At 31.7% G+C, this 18,095-nt stretch overlaps 2 protein-coding genes and 1 long non-coding RNA gene across 9 annotated transcripts in view; 1 reads left to right on the top strand and 2 right to left on the bottom strand.

The window, feature by feature from the left end:
• Positions 1–11,398, bottom strand: part of aralar1 (calcium-binding mitochondrial carrier protein aralar1) — a 68,708-nt gene extending 57,310 nt beyond the window's left edge. Inside the window, exons 1-2 of one of the 3 annotated variants that reach the window (XM_014418872.3) lie at positions 3,824–3,916; positions 3,670–3,744 (exon numbers count right to left, since the gene is read on the bottom strand). In XM_014418872.3, the coding sequence (XP_014274358.1) occupies positions 3,670–3,723 (54 nt within the window). In that variant the 5' untranslated portion in view covers positions 3,724–3,744; positions 3,824–3,916. Of the gene's footprint in view, positions 1–1,052; positions 1,299–3,669; positions 3,745–3,823; positions 3,917–11,212 lie in introns of those variants that run through there. The other 2 variants (XM_014418871.3, XM_014418873.3) reach the window with 2 other exon arrangements.
• The window catches only part of LOC106679621 (uncharacterized), a 51,711-nt gene continuing 38,236 nt past the window's right edge, over positions 4,621–18,095 (top strand). For all 5 annotated transcript variants that reach the window (XR_010844533.1, XR_010844531.1, XR_010844534.1 and 2 more), the window contains exon 1: positions 4,621–5,482. This is a non-coding gene — a long non-coding RNA (uncharacterized lncRNA). The remainder of the gene's footprint in view (positions 5,483–18,095) is intronic.
• The window catches only part of LOC106679619 (gastrula zinc finger protein XlCGF58.1), a 21,020-nt gene continuing 19,578 nt past the window's right edge, over positions 16,654–18,095 (bottom strand). The window contains exon 10 of the mRNA XM_014418880.2: positions 16,654–18,082. Within this exon, the coding sequence (XP_014274366.1) occupies positions 17,914–18,082 (169 nt within the window). The 3' untranslated portion in view covers positions 16,654–17,913. The remainder of the gene's footprint in view (positions 18,083–18,095) is intronic.

Here is an 18,095-nt window from a genome sequence, read left to right as displayed (position 1 = left end):
TCAAGGTCAACAAATAATCTTTCGAAATTATTATACAATAAAAAAATATGAACATAAGCATTGAAAAGCATGGCTTTTAAATTAATTTTCACATTAAGAATGAGAAGTACATATTTAGAAAACAAAAAATAATATTTAGGTTAATTACCAAAAGACAGTCGCGTAACTATTTTTTATTCACATATATAAAAATAGCTATCTGCTTCCAGCGCAATATTCATCTCTATTTAAAAAATTTTAATTAAATTTATAATAATTCAAGGTTGCTATATATTTAATTATAAACTTATATATTTGTCATAAAAATTATTAATACAAGACCATACCTTTAATCTTACAGGATGTCACTTATTTGAATATTTATTCATTTTCTGTTTTTACTAAAACGTTTTTGAAATTAAAACCAAGACTACAATCTGGTTCATTATATTTTTTTATAAATATTCTGATTTACTATATAACTTTAATTTACTAATGGAAAGAGAGATATCCTCAACTGAACACTGCTCATCAAGTTCAAAGCTACTGTACGAACCACAAAAATAATAAAATAAACTATTCTAAAATTAATAACAAGAGTTGAATATGGCATTTAATAACTATAGCTCCTCATCAAATACATGCTAATAAAAAATAATTATGACTCTCTAAGGTAATTAAACTGAATAATAAGTTAAATTAAAACAGCCTACCAAAAACTAAATAAAAAAAAAATTATTTACATCCTTAGAGAAAATGACTTTTGTATGGTTAATCAAATACCAATATACTGACCATTTTACTTTGAAAATTAAAAATATTATGTATTTGATTGTAGATTTTTAAAACAAGAAAAATACACATAAATATTTATTTATGAAAGAACTAACAATATTAATATGCTGAATATATGAACGTAGAAATAAATTAAGTCCTTTCGTCTTTTCGCACAATTCTCTTCATGTCAACATATCCCTTTCTTATTTTTATAATTATTATCATACATATGTAATTATAAAATTAAACAAAATCTATAGTTTCATTAGTTAAAAAAAAATTAATTATGACCTTACCTCCCGTTGTTCTTTATCCATTTTTAGAAAAAATGTAACACTGTTATTTTTTAACAATATAAAAGAATAAAAAGGGACACTAATATCAAAAAATATTTTTTAAAAAGAAGTAATACTTTGTCTCAATAAGAGACAAGGAATTAGCAAATGATTTTTTAAATTTCATGGCACTAAATTGACACCAACTTTTAACCTGCCAAAAAATTGAAATCACACAAAAACAAACAAACCGGGTTATTTTTAAACTTGTTAGGAAGCTTCCCTTGCTATCTGGACCACTAAATTATTTCAGCCTACTGGGAAAATCTGCTGACTTGAAAATGATAAAATTCTCTACTTTGGGCTGCTCTCAGGTTAATTTTAATAAATTTGGCTTTTAACAATGTAAGAGTTTAAAACATATAAGTTCTAATTTAAATTAGTAAATTAATATTGGAATTGTAAATAAATTAAAACACTATGAATTTTTGAAATTTCTTTGTGTTGTAATATACATATTACTGATAAGTAAATATAAAAAGGCAACAACAATAGTAAACTATACAAAAATTATATATGTAGAGGAAAGTGATTCATTCTAACATAATTTCATATATAAAAAATAAATTCAATTATTCTCATTGACAATTAAATAAACACTCTTCAAATTCCACAGAATGCTGATTTCAAAAGACTTCAGGAAAGTACTTTTAATAAGATCTCTGATTGCCAAATTTTTACATTTTTTTTTTTTAAGTATGAGAGAAATATACAAACTTTACAGTTAACTAAAATATATATTCCGCACTTAACTATTTATTCAATGCTAAATTTGTATAGAATCAAAATTGAAAATACAAAGACTGGTTTTATGAAGCTTGTCATTCTATCAACTGACGGGTTCAAATATACTGGCTTAATTCATTTAAGAAATGATAACATTAAAATTTTTAGCATAGAAATTATAATCACTTTACAAAAAGTTCTTCACTATAAAAATTTGTTTCTGAAAAACCTTATGCATAAAATGATTTGATAAATAAAGATTCAAATATAAATATATTTTTTCAATAGATTATAAGAGGTAGAATAAATTATTTATAGAATATCAGGAAAAAAATAACCTTCATTCGTTGTTTATTCATAGGATTTCAACAACAAATAAGTTACATCACTATTATTGAATTGTAAAAGAAAAAAAAAACTGAATATCCCAAAAAATAGGATGTGATTAAACAACATCCAATGAAAAACAAATTAAAAAGTGATATATAGTTAAATAATTATATAAAAATTGCTAATAGATAATTATTAACAAATTATGAACAAAAATAATTTACCTAGAAAATCAATTACTCAATCATACTTTATACTTGTCAACTAACCACTTGAGTACTTGCCTAGGTACAAACCAAAGTCAATCAGGTTGTAATATTTCAGCACGGAAAAGACAAATGAAACCAAAATTTTAAGAAAATTATATACAAATGTCGCACTGCTTCATTACTTATTATTATAACTAGTACTTGCTTGAAAATTTTTTATTTATTAAATTATATATATTTTTCACTTCAGGGGAAGGGCAGCTACTCCCCCCTCGGTAAACCCATGAATCACTAATCATTATGGTTTCTCAAGTCATTGAGATTTTATAAATCTAAAAATAACTCCATTCAAAACTTAATGGCACATTAAAAGCTATGAATCAAAGCTATATAAAACGATGGTAAGGTAAAGACAGTAAATTTACTAAATTTATGCTAACTCTTACAAATTTATTTCTAATCTACCCTAAATTATTGTTTTGAAATTAAGTTTTGCATTAATTAGTCACTTTTATTAAATACACCAGAGGAAATATTTGATTGAATAACCTGGCAATCATCCAATCATCCTGTTGGAGCATCCACAAAACTTAACCAATTAACTAGCTTTGTGGTTTAATTGGTTAATAAATGTTTAAACATTTAGTATGATAAATATGAAAATAAATACTAAATAAGATCACACTTTCATCATACATATTTCTCTTAAATTAATTATTTAATATTATACAAAAGAAAAAATAACAAATGCAACTAGAACAAAATAAATTCTATATATTATTTAATATAACCAGTCAATACTTCAATGTTTGTTCGGTGATTAGCTAATTCTCTAGTATACTTTTTTTGATTAAAAGTATTTCAAATTGAAACCGGCAAGGAAAAAAATAAAATAAAGTAAATAAAAAAATTATTTCACAAAATAAAATATACTCTGTTCAGGAATTTGATTTGTTACCATGACAACACATCAAGTAGATATACAACAATAAACTATATCTATAATTATTTAATTGGACAAAATGAACAGCATGTTACTTTAAGAAACCCCACCCAAAAAGTAGACAATCACTCCAATTCATGGAACTTTATCATGATTTTACGAGCAATGAATATAAAATTAAACAAAAACAATAAAACTTTAATAAAAACAGATGTAATCAATCTAACAGGTGATAAAAGACCTACTGATAGTTTATCAAGCTGTTGAGAAGTAACAATTACAAATAATTGTGTTATCAGATAAAATATCAATGACAACACGAATTACTCAGTACTATATTTGTATTCCTTACAAATAGTAAAATCTTTACCTCAAAACATGATGCCTTCTCAAGGAAAAGATTTTTCAACAAGTCGATAACCATTCCTAGAGACCCAATCAACTTCTGAATTAAAAAAAAAAGTTTATTTTTTATTACAAAGAAAATTTTTTATTATTTTTACATTTTATATCTCAAAATTTACCCAAAACCACGTTCCCTGGATCGATACCCTGCAACAACCCTGAGAGGTAACTGTCGGTGTTGTTGCTATCGATTATGCTTATCAATGGCAAGGACGACTGGTAGGGAGTTAGGTACGGTTAGTGTTAGCCGCATTAATTTAGCAGTTACAAAAAGGATTTCATTATTGGAAAAATGCTTTAAACTGAAACAATCCCTTTGGATGAATAAATAATAATTTTCTTTTCTCGTTACCATTTTAAATCGAGATTAAACTCTGGTTACCACTTTTTTTTTTCTGGAGGAGGAACCGGTTTTGGCGACATTATCCAATCCAAAAAGTTTGAGCTCGTGGGCTAATTTATGGGTGGGTGAGGTCGAAGCAACCATCAAATTGACTCTCGCAGTATAGAAAATATTATGGTGAAGACACTCCAGGCGAATTTATAGTTTTAAGGTATTACACTCCCTATGGATATACCATATCTCCTTAACCCTACCACAGCCCTAGCTCCGCTTAACTAAGAGGGGTTAATCTGTGGGTAAGGCACAGATTCACTACTTTTTTGAACTCGCTCATAACATAGATGATCATTCAAATAAGTCTATTGTAATGAAAGATCAGCTTTAAAAGCCTTAATAATTATTTCGTTCATACTGCATATGGAAAGCTCTTGTACATTAATACATTGTTTTCAACAATTTTATTGCTGGTTTTATAAATAGTTAGGTGAAAATTAAACTTTTTTTTTTTTTATTAGAACATATGTTTAATATGTCCAACAGGCTGGTTGGGTATGTTATGAACATATTTTTTATAGTGTCTAATGTAAACCAATAATTCAAGATGTTTATTAGTTTTGTGTTTACATTGTTAAAGTGTGGGCATTATAAACATTTTTACAAGGTTGTTTCATACTATTTGTGAATTTTAAACTGAGTTAAAGTAAAAAGTTACTGAAGTTTTTTTTGTAAAAAATGTGCGTAACCTTTCAAGTTTTATGATTGTCTGACTTAAATGAAATGTGAATTTAGATTTATTGTATGAAGAAACCTTTTTTTTTTTTCTAGTTCGGTAGTGCCATTCAACTAGAACTGCTCTCCACCATTAGATAAGCTCAATATATATTTTATGTATTGTAACTCACAAGTCCAACAGGGCTTAACAAGTGTATTTAAAGAAAAAAGTATTAGGAAACGGATACCACAAATTTAACCTTATCTTTTAGGAGTTAGCGAATTAACTGAGCATTCGGGAGTTAATGGATTCTTACGACGCAGTTAATGTCAAACTTCTACTGAGAATGTTCAACCACTGCCAAAAGTAATAGGTTAGTTTAATGTGAGAGAAGATTTTGATATTTCCTCGGTCAACTATGCGGCATAAGCTGGACGGTTTTTGATGTGATCAGAGGTTAAGGCGTTTAGAAGCACATGTTAAACACCTTCTGAGTATTCAGATTAGAGTAGAACTTGAGAAGAAAAAAAACGTCAATCGTACTACAAACCTCATTAATTCTGAATAAAAAGACTTTTGAATGAGATACTCCGGTGGACAGAGGGATCTAGTAAGTTTCCAGCTGTAATTACACCCAAAATTAGATCACACATGTTGCTCACATTGAATGGAACGAAAATATTATTTTGCTGACAAAATTCCGTTGAAGGCTAATCAAATGAGGTAAGTAATAATTGATTATTGTTCTTTTATATTTATTGTTCATGATGAATTCAATTAAGTGAGAAATCTTGTGAATCTGTATGTCTAAGTAAACATTACTGATTTATTTGAGTTATTGTTGGGAAAGAATGAGGAATAAAAACATTCCTATTAATTTATCAGGATCCAATTTCAACATCAATACATGGGTCATTTTCCCAGTAAAGGGCAGAAGTGATGTTCAGACTAACTGTGGCATATCATTAATGATTCTGGAGCTCGGGAAAATTTTAGATTACAGTAAAAAAACTACATTACTCCCTTAAGAACTTGATTCCCCACCATGGTTAGAATAGGTTGGTCACCTGTAGATAATCCCCCGTATGTCAAAAAGGCTGTATAGTATCATGTAATAGGACTCCAATGGGAATCTTGGGCCGACGAAAATAAAAATCTTTATCTAAAGGTGGATTATTTTGTTTACATAAATCATTAAATCCATCAATATTTCATTGATCAGCATTAGTCTGCCGTGTACGGGGCTTCGGCTGTTCTAAGCCTGACAGGGGTTCCCCGTACACATTTATATTGAATTTATTAATATATTCATGTATTTATATTTATATTCTGTATTTCTATTGTGTATCTCTATCGGTTCCTGATGGGAACCGACTGTAACTGTATGCAATATATTCAACTAAACACTAGATACCATAGATCCCCTCGCTATGGTATGCTAGATTTGAATATTTATAATTAATCATTGGAGTTCTTCTCCAACGGTGTCGTGTTTACCAATTTACTATGTTATTATTATGAAGTGGCATGCAGGGATTCTTAATTATAAAGTAAAGTCTTAGTTACATATTTTATATTTACAATAATATATACATTAGAAAGAATAATATTATGAGATAGCATGGTTGATCTGTTTCCTTATCCTTTAATTTTTATATTATGAATTGAGAAGTACCAGTTGGAATCTTTGTTATTTATATTGACTCTAAGTTATCAACTCTATCATTTCCATTCAAATTAAAACAGAAAAGGTTTTACTTGTCTTGGTGCGATGGTCGACTTGGCAGTTGTCGCGGCAGCGCGTCCATATTCGCTTCGCTTTGTAGCCTGCTGGCGGGCCTCCGTCGACTCTCAGCGATGTGTGACTTCCTCCTACTCCCTCCAATCGGTCTTCGACTCCTCTTCAACTGTTCTCCACCTCTCAACCGTTCAAAGGATTGTCAACACGGGCTTTTCATCCTTTGTTTTGCTTTTCCCCCATATTATTGATGATTTCACAGCCGGAATACCTTCTAATTTCCCAATTAAATATTCTTGGTGCCTTTAGCGAGTGTGGACTTCGGCTGGGACATGATTGCCCACCTGTACCAGCCTCCTGGTCTTTTCGTTGAAGTGAGTATTCAAACCATTTTTGCTTATTGTTTAATACTTGCATATGAGCAGTTTCAAATGCTATAACAACTTTTAGGAAAGGATTTCAAAGAGACAGGATATTTTAAGGGACCCCTGTACGTTCAATAGGAATGACAGTCTTCATTCAAAAGTCAGACTGACTAGAATGAAGAAATACTCTACACTTTCAGTCCAGTGACCCTCATAAATGAGATATCGAACATATCTTGTGACATGTCTCTTTTGATCCATATTAAACAGAAAACTTGTTTGAAAGATGTGAACCAAGCACTCACAGCCTCCACTTTAAATTTTGAATGATAGTATTTCAGTTTTTTTCGCTAATCCAGCAGTATTAACACCTAAGCGATCAATCTGAACGTCAATCTTTGGTGTTACTGTCATTGTGACTGGCTGTTTAGAAAATCCTGAATTTCGTCATGATCCTATCTTTTGTAAAGTCGAGAGTATGATGCTGTTTTGAAGCAATACGGGCATGGCTCTGCCGTAGATTCTTTCTAATTAATTTACCAGCTGTGTAAGAATACCAGGTTTTCACATTTTTTTTTTCTTACCTTCTTTATGTAAATATATATATATATAAAACAATATTAATATATTCCTAAGTATATAAACATGTAACTGGTGCCCTTCCTTTGCCAATGGCATTATAAGGGGCTGGGCTGGGTCCGCTGAAGGCGGGGGTTTCAATATTGGCCCAGGAGCCGCTGACCGGGGGGTTTTCACATAATAATTTTAAATTTATTTAAAACTTTGTGCTGTGCATTAGCTTCCACGGGTATAAAGTTGTCATGTTTGTCATGTCAACGATTAAGGGCACGTTCCTATGCGTTTTTATTATATGGTTATTGCTCCGATTCTATGGCAAAGCCTTTATAAAAAAAAAAAAACTTCCTATCTAACACAAAAAGAATTTGAAAAAATCAAGTTGATAGTTCTTAAAATTTGGGCGTTCAAACAAACTCTTCAGCTCTATGTGTTAGCAATGATAATTGTCATAAATAAAATATTTATTTGTATAGGCATTGAATTTCAGTTAAAGTGTTGTAGAGAAGACCCCCTATTTTCAGCTTGTTTGGAGTACATTTATGTTTCTGAGAACTTATTTAAAACTTCCATTGTCTTATTGTTGATATTTCTATGAGCAGAAAGATTTGGGTGATTGCTAAAGGTTCTCTCATCAAGTATATTTTTGGAAAGATTCCCCTCCATCTATTAAGAGAAAAGAATCATACCTCGAACAATATCCCGAGGACCCAACTGCAGAATAAGAGTTAAATAAGACGAAGGTCCTTCATTATTTTTGGCCGAACCTGATCCGAGATGTCCTTAGGTTGGTGAGAACCGACAGGCCACGAAGCCAAAGCAGAAAGTACTATTGATTTGGTTGCGTTAAACCTGACTCCAGTTGACAAAGTGAGGTTCTCTGTAGCAGAAGACATCGAAAGTGTGTGCTCAAATAGACTAGATAGTTGGTTAGGAAGTGAGAGAATAGACAGGATAAGTCTTACGGGGGATAGTCGTAAGTACTCGAAGGATGGAAACTAAGCTCAACATGGTAGTAGTCAACAGTCGTGAAGGGGGAACGCAAGTTCGGACTGGATACTAGCCGTAGGAACGTAACTTCCTCCTAAAGGGTACAAGTCTGTAGATACAAACGGTAATGTAAGTCCTGACTGGGTGCAAGCCGCAGTGCCTCCAATTGAAATAAATATAAATGATGAACAAATATGTCAGTTGCCATGCTTCCTTCTTCACAATTAGATCTTTTTTTTCTTTCTTACCTCCTATTTATTTAAATCTAAGCAATTATATACATTTACTTAAAACTAAAAAAATTATATATATATATATATATACATATCTACAATTGATCTTATTTTGCCTTATGACATTATAAGATGAACAAAACATGGTCCGCTGAAGGTGGTTTTTATATTTTAGTGGCTTGATAGCCGGGAGCTAACATAGAATGGGGAGGGACCATTCCAGCTGGAGGTGATCACAATTAGATCTTTTTTTTCGTACCCTCCATTGAAAAATAAAGAATATATCAGTTGAAGTGTGCTTCCTTTGTCTACCCATGGGTATTTTAAGGGCTGTATCAATTATACACTGTATGTGCAGAGTCGACGTCGCCAAGTGCGCTTTGATACTATGTTGAGCGGGGAGGGTCCGCTATACACAATTAGATCTTTTTTTTTCCTACCTCCTATATATTTTTTATTTATTAGACAAATACAATTATATATGATGGGGGAAAGAGTAGATAAGCAATAAACAACTGTTAACTAAACAAAATATGTAATAAGAAAAATAGATTGACACACATGGAATACAGGAAAATGGAAGTACAGTAAAGGAAGGTTATCCAACATGGAGGCGCAGTCACAGTTGTACGGAAGTTACTGAGGTTGCTCCAACAATATATAGTACTTAAAACTAAGAATTGTATACATAATTATTACACTACAGACTTGGTTTCACTATTAATTGTTTTCACAATTAGATCTTTTTTTTTCTGACCTCCTAGGGAAAAAAACCCAAATAAATATATATAAATGAAAATATATGTACATATAATTGGCAAACTAAAACATCTTGTTTTGCCAATGTGGCATTATAAGATAGTCCGCTGAAGGCGGTGTCATCGATGATGGCATGTGTTTGCCTTGAGCTTACTAGGAATAGGAAGCACAATTAGATCTTTTTTTTTTTTTTTTTCTTACCTCCTATATTTATTTATTTAACAAATACAATTATATATAGTACTTACAAGCTAAGGAATATATATACACTAATAACATTTAATCTCTGCCTTGCGGCATTATAAGATATGACAAGTTTGGTCCGCTGAAGCCGGTTTTTACATAAGTAACTGGATTGCCAGGGGCTAACAAGGAATGGGGAGGGACCATTCCGGCTGGTGGAAACACAATTAGATCTTTTTTTTTTATTATTTTCAAAACCTCATTTATTAATAAATATATATACAATACGGATTATAATTACATAAAATAATATATAATACATTTTATTTACAATTTTCTTGTTTTGCCTTACGGCATTATTAGATCAGTAAACATGGTCCGCTGAAGGCGGTTTTTACATTTTGTGGCTCTATAGCCGGGGACAAGGAATGTGAGGGACATTCCGGCTGGTGGTGATGGTGTGGTGACTTCAAGCTGCAGAGCCCGAAGTCCTTCCCTCGGCGACGTCTACCAAGGGGACAGTGCTTTACCACCTCCCAGGTCTTGGTGGAGGGGCGATATCTCTGAAGAGCGGGTTGGCACAGGCCTTCAGCCCATCAAAAAATTTGATGTGCCTTCGGCCTATATACTCCGGCACCGAGGGTAGCTGGAGTTCCTGGTGGATGGTGGTGTTTCTGGCCCTCTGTAGAGTAGTTCCACGGACGATTCGCCGGAGCACGGAATTCTGATAACTCTGCAGCTTTTCTAGCGTTGTTCGGTAGAGGTGACGCAGGAGTGGTGCACCATAGAGCAGAGTTGGTCGTATTATGGCCTTATAGATTTGCAGCTTCAGCCTTAATGAGAGTTGTGGCGATTTTAGTAGATGGTAGAGCCTGTAGCTCTTCTGGCGGGCAACAATTAGATCAACCGAGTTACCCTAATTTATTCTTCTCGGGCGATTAGACGCCATCGAGAGGTTCTACGTGTAAGACGTTAGCTTTCGGTGGATCACCTGATTCTATTGTAATCTTAATTAATTAAAATGATAAATTTATGAATATTACAATATCTTATATAGATGTTACATGTGTCAAATTAAATTTATACAAAGGATAGTACAAATATTAATATATGGCATTTGCTTGTTGACAGTAGTAGTTCCCGTGTTAGCTGGAAGGTTGCGTCATGCCAGGCCATAGAAGTTTAGGTGTAGTAGTTAGTAACTACTACACCTAAACTACTAGTTACAGTCTAGAACAGCAAGGAGCAGTGTCGCTGCAGTACGTTCTGGGGTGACTATCCCAGCTAATCACTTCCATGCTAAAACCTACGAAGGAGTTAGCAGAGTATTCAGATCGATCGTTCTGTGTTGAAGATAGTCATCGATCTTGGGATAGACTTATCACACAGTTTGTGTCTTGTGGACAGTTTTAAATAACAGAAAATTAATAAAACATTACTGACACGGGTGGAATCAAATATCAGCTATATGATGTAGAATGAATTTAATATCAAACAGTTGAATTGAAAACGCTACAAATATTCTGGACTCCAGTTAGAATGCCAATGACAACACAAATCGCTTAAAGATTAACATTTATATCTTAAGACTATTAAAATATTTACTTACTACTTTCCAATATAAACATGATGCCTCCTCAAGGAAACAATTTTTCAACAGGTCAAGAAGCATTCCTAGAGACCCAATTGTCTTCTTAATCCAAAAAGAGTTGTTTTATTACACAGATAATTTTGAATTTTTTTTTTATTTTATTTTACACTTTACACCTGAAAATTGCCTAAATCCATGTTCCCTAGTTCGATACCTTGCAACAACCCTGAGAGGTAACAGTTGTTCTTTTACTATCGATTGTACTTATTAATGACATAGAAGATATGTAAAAAGTAAGACATCATTTAGCTATTATAAAAGGATTTTATTATGACAGATTATTGTAATCATTTTGAACTAAAACGATCAACACTTAATCATTTCCATTCTCACAGCCATTAAAATTGAGATTAAAAGTACGGTTGGCACTAATTTCTTCTCGTACTCGATGTAGGTTTAAAATCATCAATCCAAAAATTTAGATCAGTATAAATAACATAAATTAACTTTCAGTTTTATAAATTTGATGAATAATCGTTTAGTTCGAGGTGAAAGTGATTGATACGTTTTATACATTTATATATCGCTGCTCCAGGAATACAATAATGCAACTGTAAAATTTTGTGAAAGTTACTTTATTATGTTGCCGGATTCAAAAATGCATTTACTAGATGTTTATATGTCTACATAGTTGGACTTACTAAATCCCTCATTTTTTTTATTATTTAACTACAATTATTTCGATTTATAAACATTTTTGAGCTTCGTAACACAATTAAGTAAATTTCACAAAGTTTACAGTAGCGTAATTATTCTTCCAGAGTATTAAAACGTACTATATATATGTATATATTTTAGGGAACTAGTCCACAATTGTCACTCGAGATGAATGTTTGGTGCATATTCACTGAAACAAAAAGAGATTGACCATCTTCGTCTGTTATAACCTTACACCATAATGTGTATTCTAGTTATATAATTTAGGCCCGACTTCGGAATAAAATTTATGGGGTCGTTAATAACTTTGGAACGAGGATAGGGATCGAAGGTCAATAACTGTGATAATAGCGTAGTTTATAACTAAAACAATAGAATATTTCTATATATTCTATTTTGACGGTTTTTCTTTTGACCGCAACCCTGACCATCTTCTTATAAATCAATTTTTACGGTCAACTATACATACATATATACAATAGAATATTTCGTATGAGTTAGTACACACTTACTCGCCGATTGGAGTGACACTAACTACTGTTACCATTTTCAATCTTATTTTCAAATCCACATGTATCGCTTAGATTGAGGCAATCAGAGGATACTTAAGATAGTTAGATCAAGCAATATTTAAAAAGCGCTTGAAATTGGAAAATGACGTGAATATGCTATAGTAAATATAGTGAATTATACCCTTTTAACATTAAAAATAATTTGGACCATAAGAACAGAGATAAACCATTCGTAAGTTATAGGGAGGTTGTGTGATTACTGGGCGATTATCTTGTCAACCATTTGTTCCATACGTGCTGTTTGTATCCCGACATAAGCTGATTCGTGTTGAAAAGGACCTGTTGGGGATTTATTTATCTCTTTAGCGAGTTTACCACGTAGAATTCAACAGCTGTGGTCCAATTTAAGTTTCTAATAATAATTAAGCCCTAATCAATACTCTAATACAGTGGTAGGTTATGATCCACAGCAGAACATGTGGTTGGTGGTATAGTACGTAAATGATAAGGGACTCCTCCGAGTTCAGTCAGAATGGCAATAAAACCAAAGATCAACGTTCTGATTGATTGTGTAGGAATAATTATGAAGGATGACTTTAAAAAAAATTGAAACATAGGGAAACTGAAAGTTGGGGGAGAAGTGAGTGTTTCGTTCATGTCGCAGGACAATGCCAAACAAGATTCATTACGAATCGAAAGAGACATTGCATAAGATTCTTACTGTCTGATGCCTCATTAACAATAAGTGTCAGTATCAATGATATTGAAGGTTTTTCGTGATTCAAGTCAGTCTAGATTTTGAATAAGAACTGTGCTTCCGATCACTCCAAATGAAACGGTAATTGAGTAGGATCACTCTGAATGGAACAGTAAGAGTAGGACAATTCCAAATGTAACAGTAAAGGAATAGGATCACTCCAAATGGAACGATAAAAGCGGAGTATCCCCCCCAAATGAAATGCTAATAGAATAGTTACAGTAAAACAAGTAGGATTAATCTAAATCGGTAAAGTAGTGGGAATACTCCAAATAGAGCGGTAAAGAAATAGGACAACGCTAAATGGAACCGTTGAATAATTTAATATGTCACATAAAGGAGTAGAACCACTCTAAATGGAACGATAACAGAGTCGTATAACTTCAAACAGTACGTCAATAGAGCACGAGCCCCCCAAATGGAACGATAAAAGCGGATTATCACCCCAAATAGTATCTCTTCTGGAACGGTATTTGAGTAGGATTAGCTCAAATAAAACGGTAAAGTAGAGGACCACTCCAAATGGAGCTGTAAAGGAATAGAATAACTCTAAATGGAACAATAAGAGTAGGACAATTCCAAATGTAACGGTAAGAGTAGGACCATTCTAAACGGAACGATGACACCATCGTATCACTCCACATAGTACGATAATAGAGCACGATCACTCCAAAAGGAACGATAAAAGCGGAGAATTACTCCCAAAGAAATGATAAAAAAGTAAGATCGCTCCAAATGGAAGGATAAATGGCCATATATAAGATCGAAGAAGTCAAGACCGCTGTTGGGAGGAAAAGGAGAGAATACGAAGCTTTCGATTCCAAGGATTCAGTGTTGAACGCGGGTGTGGTGGACACAAATAAAATGTTTTTTACTGTTATTACTGTTTTATTAGTTACGGTTAAAGAACATAAAACGTTCTTACTGTAGCGAGAACAAAGAACACAAGCAAATAACAAAGGCTACACAACTACTCGCTTGACAAAGTTACTATCCGTTACATACCGGCTTAACATAAAACAATCGATATATTCAGTTTGCCACAGAGCAACTTGTATACAATAAAAAATGAATTTTTACATCACACTTTAACATCAAGAAGGACCCGATGATCGGCTAAACAAAATGTGTAGTCAAAATAATTTTTGATCAAGTATCATCAATACCATGGGGCTATCAGAATATCGATTTTCATTACAAAAGTAGTTTATAATCACATTTCGATAAACCTTAAAGTATATACGGCAACCATTTTAGAAAATCTATCAGGTCAGGCTAACGAACCCCCGAAGATGGAATTTTTTTTACCACCATGTTTAACAAACATTTTTATTTAAGAATTCATTAACATAAATGAATTTGCAGTTGCTTCTGGGTTGGGTTTAATTTAAAGCTATTTTTACTAGGCTAGAGTTTGATTGACGTGGCCCAGCTGATTGGTAATACGCCAATTATGACGGAAGTTACTATTCCCATAGCTGGTTGGATGTGACTCAATTATTTCTTCTCTATGTATTTTTTTCCAACCATTCTATGAAAAATTCTATTTTATTAACAACTGGTAGACCCGGCAATGCTTCGCCATTGCTATATTTGAGAATGTAAATACATTACTTGAAAACTATTTAAACTTTGATATCCATTAAGATATAGATGAAGTGATAAGACGGTAACTATAGCAACATAAATGGTAACAGCAAACTTCGCTGTATAATCTGAAATACTTGCCGATTTAGTTGATTTTTTTTTTTAGACTTGTTACTAAGGTTATCAACTATAGTTGTTTTATTGACAGATCCTTAAGATTCACTAAAATATAAATCATCAACTGTCAAGAAAAAAAAGTTAGGTTTAAAAGTAAGTAAGGGTTGGGGCATAGGTTCCAGAGTGCTCAGTTCAATGATGTGGGTTTGATTCTCACCTGGAGTAGTTATTTATTTTTCAGTGGTACCCAGAACTGAATCTTGACACTCCCACCTTAGTATAGGGTGGCAACTATAGAAGCCACCAAGGGTTGGAAAAAAGGACCACTAGTCTCACCTGCTGGACTAGTTATCCCTATCAGATACCAATACCAATCAGTATATATATATATATATTTTATTTGACGTACATTTTTTTTTGTTGTAAAAATTGGTAAATGTAAGAGGCTTTTTATTTTGATTTTTCAATCGTCTTTCATCAAAGGGATATTCCATTGAGTACTTTTTACTCTATTTTATTTTCCTGATACCATATTGGTATTTTTTACGATTGTAAAAGTGATTATTATAATTATATATTATTATTATGTCATTATTCATCCTGTACAGAGTAAAAAACTTTGAACTGTCTGGTTAATAAACAAATTTACATGAAATCTAAAAAAAAAAAAAAAAAAAAATCATTGTATAAATTAATCTTTGATGAGTGTTTATGCTCATTATAGTGAACATGTATATAATTACTATACTTGTCACTGTTAACGCAGCAAAAATATTGCTTTGCCCTTTGAACTCAAAAGGTTAATCAATAAATAATAAAAAAAAAACAACATGAAGTCAATCATTTTTATTGTTCATTATATTTTTCAGTTATCGTCCTTTTACAATAAACAACTTAAATCCATATCGGAGGATTTATATTTCATAGGTTCCATTTAGAGTTGGGCAAAATGTAATTGAAATCACTATTAGAGTTACTTTCCAATTACTATAATTTTAAACTATGAAATTGAATTACAATCTTGATTAGTAATTTCTGCTACTTGACGAATAATACTGGTCTGAAATTACAATTACTAGCTGAACTACAGTTACGTTTGAATGTAATTAGTAATTTTAGTAGGTTTTGCCCTGCTTTAGTTTCATTATTAGTTGAAGTAGAAGAACCTTTGCTAAAACTTGGTATTAGTCCGTCCACCCATTCTTAAATCTTAGATGACTGCTTTTGTGTGATAAAAAACTTATATTCAGGTATCGAATGTTTACTGTTGATGGGATTCATTATCAATTTTTTAAACCTAAAATATATCAAGTTCATTGTAACAAAAAATAAATGTCTAACATAAAAAAAAAAAAACTAAATAAGCTAACTGTCTTACCTCTCGAATGGTAATTTTTTTTTTTTCTATTTTTTCTTTTATCTAATTCAGTTATTCATAAAATTCTTACAATATTTTGTATTAGAACACCATAAATTATTGCTAACAGTAAGAAATGTTTATTTTTTTTCAAATAAACAAAATTAAAGGTGATTTACAGGAAGATTTTTTGAAAATTTAGCATTCAAGCGCTGTTAGTATATTTCAATGAGGATAAAATCTATCTGGTATCAAAGATCACTTAATTGCTCATTGATTTACTCAGTTTAATCAAAATTGTTAGAGCTGTTTTGGAGAAAATCGAAAAAAATGTGAAAAATCAATTCTATAAAGTGGCACTTCTGGTTGGTTGATTCTAGCAAATAGGTTGCTGTCACATTCCAGGTATATACTGTAATATTCAAAAATTATTAAAATAAAATAGATGGAATTCGATATTTTTAATTTAACTTCTCATATCTAAAAGATAGCTTGGGTTAAAATGAAAAGCTTTAATATTTAAAAGATAGGAGAATTTTATTTAAATTTTATAATATAATAGACTCTTAATCTCAGGGGAGGTTTCTAGGCAATCAGAAACAGACATTTTACTACTAATAACACAATGTAATAAATTCTAGTTAGAAACAAAACTAACCAATTACACAATCTTCTTTTGATGATTGATGATTCTTGATATCTTCTTTTCTATAATACTATGTCCAACTGTCAACAATGGCTTCCAACCGACGGACGTCCTCTCACCAGGCAATCAAAATCAAACCAAGAGTCCCTTATTCCTCTCGGGTGACTCTTCGATGACCTCTTTTTCAAGATGTCCGTTAAGCTAGACAAGAAATGATGAGGACCTCATCATCCAGGAAACATCATTCCCTGCCCGCACCAAAGCAACGAAAAGACTAAAAACCAAGTTTTCTTCCTTCCCCTTCTCTTGTTGTTCGTTCTCAACATCGATTGTAGCACTATGGTTTTGAGTTTTTTTCTATGATTTCCTTTATCAATAATTTTTTCAAATATTTACTCTTAACTTCTATTTTTTCTTAAATGTATTGTAATTTTAATTATACAAAAAATAAGTTTTTTAAAATATCTGAATCTGCTAAACATGGCCGTGATTCAACGGACTTAAGAAAGGACTTGCGCCGCCATCTTGGCTTTGTTTTGAATAACATATTTATTATAGACGGTGAAAATTGGTTAGCTTGCTTTTACATTTAATACTACAAATAAACATATTGAAATGATAAATCACATAAAACCGTCTAAAAATCATTTATATATAAAAAATAACTATTTAATCATAAAAGTGGATATGATATTACTATACATACCTTAAATATGTAATTTCACTTTCGTACGACTTTTTGTTTTTGAACTAGGCTTTTTTTTTAGCCCTGCAAAGTAGGACGAAACGTTGGCTCATAATAGTTTTTGTACATTGAGTTACTTTTTGACAGCACCTGGACCACCTTCCTTTTATTAATGATACACACTCAATCAACAATCTTCAAATAATTTTTTTTCTTTGATCAGAAATTATTATTTCCTGATGACAAGTGCGATTAGATGACTCTTGTATCTTCTTTTTATCTTTCATCACATAATAACACCATGACTACCAGGTCATGAAGTCATTATGGCACAACTTTAATTAAAGCATTGAATGTTTTAATCTCATATGCTCTTTCAAGTTTTTATTACTTTTATATGATTTCCTACAGACTGAGCAACAATATGGCCGAATGTCTGAGTGTGTCTTCATATGACTGATGAAATGACTATTCCTAATAAATAATTTTCCACAAATATCACAAATAAAACTGTAAAAAAAAA

The sequence above is a fragment of the Halyomorpha halys genome, unplaced genomic scaffold (assembly GCF_000696795.3).
Source record: "Halyomorpha halys isolate HHAL.00 unplaced genomic scaffold, Hhal_1.1 Scaffold211.1, whole genome shotgun sequence".
In the NCBI taxonomy this organism is placed as follows: Eukaryota; Metazoa; Arthropoda; class Insecta; order Hemiptera; family Pentatomidae; genus Halyomorpha; species Halyomorpha halys.
This window is presented reverse-complemented; position numbering and strand designations above follow the sequence as displayed.